Source organism: Centruroides sculpturatus, unplaced genomic scaffold (genome assembly GCF_000671375.1).
Source record: "Centruroides sculpturatus isolate CEXI.00-Female unplaced genomic scaffold, Cexi_2.0 scaffold1086, whole genome shotgun sequence".
NCBI classification, from domain to species: Eukaryota; Metazoa; Arthropoda; class Arachnida; order Scorpiones; family Buthidae; genus Centruroides; species Centruroides sculpturatus.
Window position 1 is genome coordinate 37897 of NW_019386177.1, and position 7638 is coordinate 45534.

The 7638-nt window shown below is 35.2% G+C and overlaps 1 protein-coding gene across 1 annotated transcript; it reads left to right on the forward strand.

Annotated features, from left to right (window-relative positions):
• The first annotated feature begins 211 nt into the window (after nt 1-211).
• On the forward strand, nt 212-7055 carry LOC111613942 (somatomedin-B and thrombospondin type-1 domain-containing protein-like). Its single transcript, XM_023355292.1, has 4 exons — nt 212-582; nt 3162-3356; nt 5515-5635; nt 6220-7055. Exons 1-4 carry the CDS (start codon nt 345-347, stop codon nt 6503-6505), a joined length of 840 nt encoding a protein of 279 aa, XP_023211060.1. The 5' UTR covers nt 212-344; the 3' UTR covers nt 6506-7055.
• The last annotated feature ends 583 nt before the right edge of the window (nt 7056-7638 follow it).

The following is a 7638-nucleotide window of genomic DNA, read 5'->3' on the forward strand; positions in this document are numbered from 1 at the left end:
TACGTTTTAATAATGTGTATTGTAGGTTTGTAATGGGAAAGACGTATCGTCTTTCCAGCAAAAAAAAAAATTATTATTATTATTATTATTATTTGGATCACCTCTTGAAAAAGTTTAATGAAAGAAAAGAGTAGCCACCTGAATATCTTGTTGACTTAACCCTGCCATCCAGGAGAGAGAGAGAGAGAGAGAGAAAAAAAAGTTTGCACGCCGCCTCCACCGCAGATGAAGGAGGAGCCAGCTATCCCAGCAGAACCTGCTTGAGGCGGTAGCGGGCCCCAGAACAACCATCGTGATATCCAAGTTGTAGCTTTCAGTCTGTTAGCGAGCATCAGCGGGCGAAGATGGTTTTTCCTCATCTAGGGATTGCATTCTTTGTTGTGGTGTGTCTAACCGGTGTAAGTTCCCAGGGATCTTGTCGCAAAGCCAAACTTTGCTGTTCGGGCAGAGACAGTTCTTGCGTGGTCCAGAAAGCTCCGGTTAATGCCATTATCGAAGATCTCTCCGATAAACCCTGTTATTGCGACCACGCTTGTCTCAAAGTCGGTGACTGCTGCCACGATTTTAAGGAAGCCTGCGGTGGTAAGTCTAAAATATAATTATTAAATAAATTATAATAATACAAGAATCGGGAATTAAGAAAGGTGGGGAAAAAAAATTACATTTTTAAATTAGAGAAATTTTTCAAGGCTGCGTGATCGAGCGTGAAAGTCGCATTTTTATAAATATGACAATTGTTCTTTCGAACAATCGTTCATATTTACTCGATTCAAACCGTATAAAGTTATTAATTAATTCAAGAGAACAATTAAACGAACGACACCGTCTCGAGATAATAATATAAATCGTATAAAGACCGAAATCGTAAAGAGATTATTACCGGTTCCCAGTATTATACTGTAATCCAAAATTAAATTCCGGATGTGTATTAAAATAAATTGTTACCTGTGTTATTTTCTACCAGACAGCGGAAATGTCACATGTGTGCAACCTCAATTATTAAACTCGTTCAATTCACTCCCCCCCCTTGGTCGGGACAGCTGGTAATAGCGGTCAAATTCTAATCTTGAGCCAGACCTTGAATCTAAAGAGATTATAAAAACGGTCATATACGACCGGAAATAATAGTACAGTATTTCGATTCGTGTCGTTAACCCAAATAATAATAATAATAAAAAAAAAAACATTTATCACGAATTTATTTCCATATAGATCTTAAGTTATCATTTTTAAGGATTGAAAGAACATGCAAAAATAAATAAAAAGTTATTTTACTTTTTATTAAATCGCAAATTCGAACTAAAAAAAACACTCTCTCGGTCTCGTTTCAAGTACAGATGTTTTGCTTTGGTATCGGATTACTCCGACATTCATTTTACTACAGTTGATGCTTTCCAGTTTTCATTCAAATAATAATAATAAAAAAACGGCAATTAGTAACGACATTACTGAGAATTAAGTTATATAAAAGACTAGAAAAAAAAGGGGGAAAAAAATTCACAGCTACCTCCAGCTGTATCCTAGTTAGAACTAATCAAACTCCACCAGCTCCACCTTCTACCCCCAGGGTAGCGGATATGGCCCCCGTTCTAGCATGCCACAGGTGTGTATTTGTTACCTGTATACCTAGTAGTTATTTTTTTTTTTTAAAGGGGGGGAAATGCTCTACCGATGCACGTGCAATCCATTTCTAAATTGAATAACTGCAGGCGTTGGTAAAATGTTCTTCTCCTTTTCAATAAATAAGGTGCGTGGCACCCGAACCTTTTTTTTTTAAATTTTTTTAAAATTACTTTCGTCTTCTATAAATACGAAATTATGGAATTTAAAACGAATGCGTTCTTTCATTAGAGAGCGCTGATCTCGTCGTCGTTAATGTCATTTAACACTGAAAAAATTCCACCCCCGCAGAGCACACAGCTAAAGTTTTTTTTTTCTTTCTTTTGAACTCTCGAGCCTCTGAGGCCAATGCTCTTGGCTAGTTTGTTACTTCTTTACGAAACACTCGCTTTTGATCGTAACACAAGCTTATTATTATTAAAGTTATAACACTTTATATATATATATTTAGAAAGAACTTTACGTTAAAATTACTCGTTCTAGTAACACATAAAAGTTGGCAAGTGAAAGTCGAGAAGCGTATCCAAATCTGACGTATGACAAAAACGACTTTCTTTGGCATTTATCGGTGTAACAAACGAATACATTTGGATTAAATCAGACACGGTCGTTATTATAATAAACTTTATACGGCTCTTGTCATTTTCGGAATTCTTTACTGTCAGATAAATGGATTTAATCGATAACTTTTTTTTTTTTTTTTTGTAAAGGATGAACTCGTAATATCTTTAAAGGCGATTGACAGGGATTTTAAACTTAGAGGAGGGGGGAAAATGATGATTGACGTACTGACACTCCCGGGGGCTCTCTATGGAAGTTGTACCTCCTACCTTGACTGGTCGAGTCACCATATTTCTTGCTTTACACTCCATTTCGTTTATCCTCGGGTGACGTTCTCTGTAGATTTCTACGTACTTTTCACGCAATTATTATGAAATATTCGAGCTTTTTCCTTTTAAGAAAACTTCTGGAGATTATTTAAAAGGAGATATAATCTTTATTAAAATCAAAATAACGTAAATTTATATATATATATATATAAGTCGTTCTTTATTTATTGTAATCAGTATTCTTTTAAAGCTAATTTTGTTGGATTATTATAGGAAAAACCGAGTAAAAAATATCAATTTTTTTTCTCCATATTTTAATATAGTTTTCTCTCTCTATTATTTTCGGTTAGACTATGTGTAATTCACATATAGATAAGGGAGAGTTCAAATGTACTTCGCAGATGTTAGATGATGAATGAGCCAATGGCTAGAACTTGAACATTAACACTGCAAGTATTTATATCCCGTTGAGAGTTTTAAATAAAAGTATTCGCTTCGAAATTATCTATCTTCAGTTCTAGATAATTACTGTGACATTTCGTGTTTTCTGATATAAAAGGCATGTCGTTTGTTAAATATCAGAGAATACAATTATCTGTGTAAATAGACAATGGTATTCTGTGTGTAAACTTCTGTTACGATTTAAAGTAGTTATCTATTTATAAAGTAACAAATTTATACTTTATATATATATATATATATATTTTCTAGTGACAGACTGCGAAGTGTCGGAATGGGGTCGGTGGTCTTCGTGCAACGTGGACTGTGGCACGGGTTTCATGAGTCGAGAAAGGAATATAATTCAGCATCCTCAGAACGGTGGACGACACTGTCCGGAATTAATTCAGAAAAGAGGCTGTTTGGGTACTCGTTGCGAAACTAAATCGGTTATTAAAGCACACAGAGGTAAGTTATGGACTAAAATTACAGAACACACCTTTATATTTTCGCTTATTGCTACGGTACGCGCGCACATATATTCTTCTTCCAATGACTTATATAGCACGGAGTAATTGGGATGTACGTTTTAACCCTGGTACAACCACACCCTTATCCCATGAAAAATGGAGCGTTTTATTTCTTCGAAAGTAACTCGGACGTTTAATTTCCCCATCGTTAAACGGAAACGGAGTCCGACCACGCTGCGAAATGTAAACATAACCATACAACTTTAATCACGGTCTACCTTAGGCGTGTTAAAAAGTAAGATAGTGGGCGATTTTGGATGCAGTTCGAGACTGACGACCTCATAAATACTTCTAAACTAATTATACCGAGGGGAAAAAAGACTCGCGAGAGAGAGAAGGGGATGGCTTCATTTAAATTACAAAAAAAGGAATTCGCTTGTTATATATCATGAATATAAAATCTATTGGACATCGTGAAGGGTGGCAACTTGTCGCTTCTTCCCACACGCGGCTCGTGGGTTGCTGACCCAAGGACTTGTGTTTCTGTTGTTCGTTAGACGACATTTCTGTGCCAGGGTCGCAAGTTTGGGACAGACAACGATCCTCTTTTGTTCATCCGAATGCGTAGCGTTACGACCAAAGACAGAAAAAAAAAAAAAAATTCATCTCTCACGGAGATGATTTATACTTTTAATCCCTCAATCGCTGCTTTTATGGACATATCCTGCGCGGCTATCTGATCCTATTTACTCGCGGGCATAGAAGTGAAGCCGAACGATGTGAAAGTATGTTGACTCGCTACACTTTACGGCCCGATAAAAATATAAATCATTCAGACAAAGCCATCCGACGGGTTAAGGAGCAGACACCCCTAATGACTGTCCTCATTCTTTGACATCCAAAGCATCCCTGACCTGAATACCCAGTCTTTTTGGCAGGTGATCGCGTCACGTGATTTTTGAAAGCATCGCCTTCTTTCGGGTAGAGTAGAAGTACTGTACCTTCCATTATTACATATAGATTTTATAAACAATAAAGTGCGCACTTTATTCGACTATCGGCAGAAATGACGCCAAAGGTCGTTATGCCAAGAACTAACGTTCGCTCTGGTTATTTACCCGCTCAGTCGTCACAGAAATTGGCAACCTCTCGGAAAAGTTTGCACAATTGCAGAATTTTTTACGACGAATTTGGAACTAACCATTTAAAAAGTTATACGGAACCTTAGCGAAACTGATTGTAGTGTAGGTAAAAAAAAAAATGTCGGTGAGAAATTCAATGCCGCATATGGTTATTCTATCAATCATGGTACAGATACAATCTTCTTATCTTACATGACCAGTCAAAAACCCTTAGCCGATAACTAGATTGATGGATAGGACTTCTAAAACGTGTCCACTCAACCGGCAAGACTTGCAACTTGTCGAATATAAACCAAATATTAATTCGATAACGTAAATAATACCAATACACAAAACGATTTCGTACGCCAAACCTAGTTTTAAACAGTACTTTATTTATTAATAGATAATGAAAACCATTACTAATAAACACAGAAAATAGTCGAATTTTAAACTCGGGAAGGGGGCATTAATTAATAGTTTTCATGGGAAAAAGTATGCCTCCTATGACTTTATTTATGTAGTGTTTGGAATTTTTCAATTTTTGAAGTGGACCACCCACCCGTCGACTCTAGTCGGGGGGGGGGTGATCCGTCCGTCGACAGCAATCTCCTTTTGTTGCCGGCTCGTTAAATTATGCTAACGATAAAACAACGGTTATTTTACTTATAAAGTGTTGTTAGCGCTTTCTTCCATTCGTCAGAATCGTCCGAAATTCGCAAACAGTAACGGTAATTTGTTAAAATTATACAATTAGTTCACGAATTATTTAAAGATCCGTTCGTGAGTTATTTTTTTTCTTCTAAAAATATGCCAAAATATATTTTAAAAAAACTGAAAAGTGCAGTCACACCATATACGTTAATCTGAACATGAATCAGCACTAAAGTCGATACCGGGCGTATATATTTAGCAACACAAAAACTTTACATTGTATGTTAATGCGTTCCTGTTTCCTGTTTTTGATCTCCGCGTGAATTTTTAGTCTTTTTTTTTTATTATTTTTTAACATATTATTTTTTTCTCTCTTTCTAGAAATGGCTTTAATTCTACCATCCATGTACTCCCAAATACGTACAGCCAATTCTACTAACGATATAAGAAAGAACTTGCGACTTCGTTACCCCAAAGATCCGGCTAAAGAAAGCAGCAAAGAGTAAGTATTTAAAAAAAAAAAATAGTTCTTGTTTGTTTGGAATGTTCGGGCTATGATAAAATTCCACCGGGAAGGGATTTCCCTCCCCCTTTCTCGGATAGAAGAGCGCAGGTGGCTTATCTGGTACTAGGTCGAACAGGTCTCGTGACTGGATAAACAAACTCCTTCGCGATAAACTATCACCCCTAAAAGCTTCCCTAGAGTTTTAGAAAGCGTTCTTTATGTAATGCGTACCAAGAATTTACGAAACTGGTTCGGGTACCAAACGAAAAAAAAAAAAGAAGTTTCGATGACGTCCAGTTTATTTATTAATCTTTACAAATTTTTATTTAAAAAAAAAGGGTATTGTTAATCGAGTTACTTAATCAATCACGAGAAACAAAAAGAAATTTGCATAACCGATACCAAGAACTGTTTAAAACCAACGTCGTAACTCTCCTTCGAGGACAATTAAAAACACTTTATTCTCCTGTTTTCCGAGCGATAAAAATATCAAAGAGGAAAACCGAAAGAATAAATCGTGACGTCGATCAATTTTCATATTTTTTCCTGGAGATTTACATCATTATTATTATCCTTTACAGGTATTGCATCGTGTTCGAAGTCACTAAAGTCCGCAAGGCGTGCCATCACATGGAAGACGAGGTGTCCAAAGTAATGACGAAAGGATCTCAGATATGCGTAACTTGCGAGCACGCTGCAATGCGTAAACATCTAGGTTACAGATGCAACGGGCACGGGATCCACAACAAACCGACAAGGTGGGCCACCCTATCGAATCCGCAATGCCACGGACGTTGGATAAGGAAAGAGAAGATAGATCAATGTCCTTGCCACGAGGGGGGAAAACCGGATTTCATATTCGTCTGATATTAATGAGGATCGAATAAATAAATAAATAAAAAGGGAATAATCATTCGTTAACGCATAAAAAATAAAACGTCATCGGTAACACCTACACTTATTATTATTATTATTTTTTCTTTTTGTGAAAAACAATAGCAAAATTCGCGATGCTGTCATTCGAGATCACGCCGGGTAGATTCTTGTTTTGTAGCAAGTATATCGAGAATACGCGATCGTACCAAATTCCATTTTGATAGGTGCTTAACTATTTCTTTTTCTAGTGTAAATATTAAAAAAAGTAGCGGTGTTAATGTTTGTCTTCCTCTCCACGTTTTTTTTCTTGTTTTTTTTTATAGAATAGCTAATTTGTGTAACATTACATTACTTCACTACGTTCGTGAGGTTTTTTTTTACACAATTTATAAATAAATATATATATTATATGTTGATATTCGAAGATACTCGGAATAAATGCCCTTTTAGGCTGCTATTTTTTACAATTAATTATTCTTTTATGTTTGTTTTATTGAATTTATGTATTTGGTTATATGTAATAAATAATATTTAACGTGTTTGTTTCTTGGATTGGATCCACTTCCATTTCCTTTCTTTATTCTGGTATAAAACAGATTAAATCTCGGAACGTAATTTAAAAAGAATTTTTATTGCAAACTTATATTTCGCTGTGGCAAATTACAAAAAATTAAAAAGAAAAAAACAAAGCACTATTTAACATACCAAAGGTATTTTTTTTTAAATACAGTTTTTCATACACGTATATATATTTTTTTTATGCATTTTTCTAATTATAGTAATTAAAAAGTCGCTCATACTTAAGGCATATTTTATCATAGACCCATAAAATGATTCTGTCTTTAATGATCGTTATGCATTTTTTTCTTTTCCTCCTCTGAATGAGTACTTTGGGTGTTTTATATTTATAATGAATTATTTTATGGATCTTACAATTGTTTATAACTCTGCCACATCATGCTATATCGAGTAGTAATAGTAGTTTTATCACATTTAGCATTTCTACAATATAGTGACTATATAAGTATCAGTTTTTTTTTTCCTAAAGCCATAAAAATACCATTATCTGGCATACATCACATAAAGCTATATTCTGTGAAACACAACACCTATTAATGAAGAAT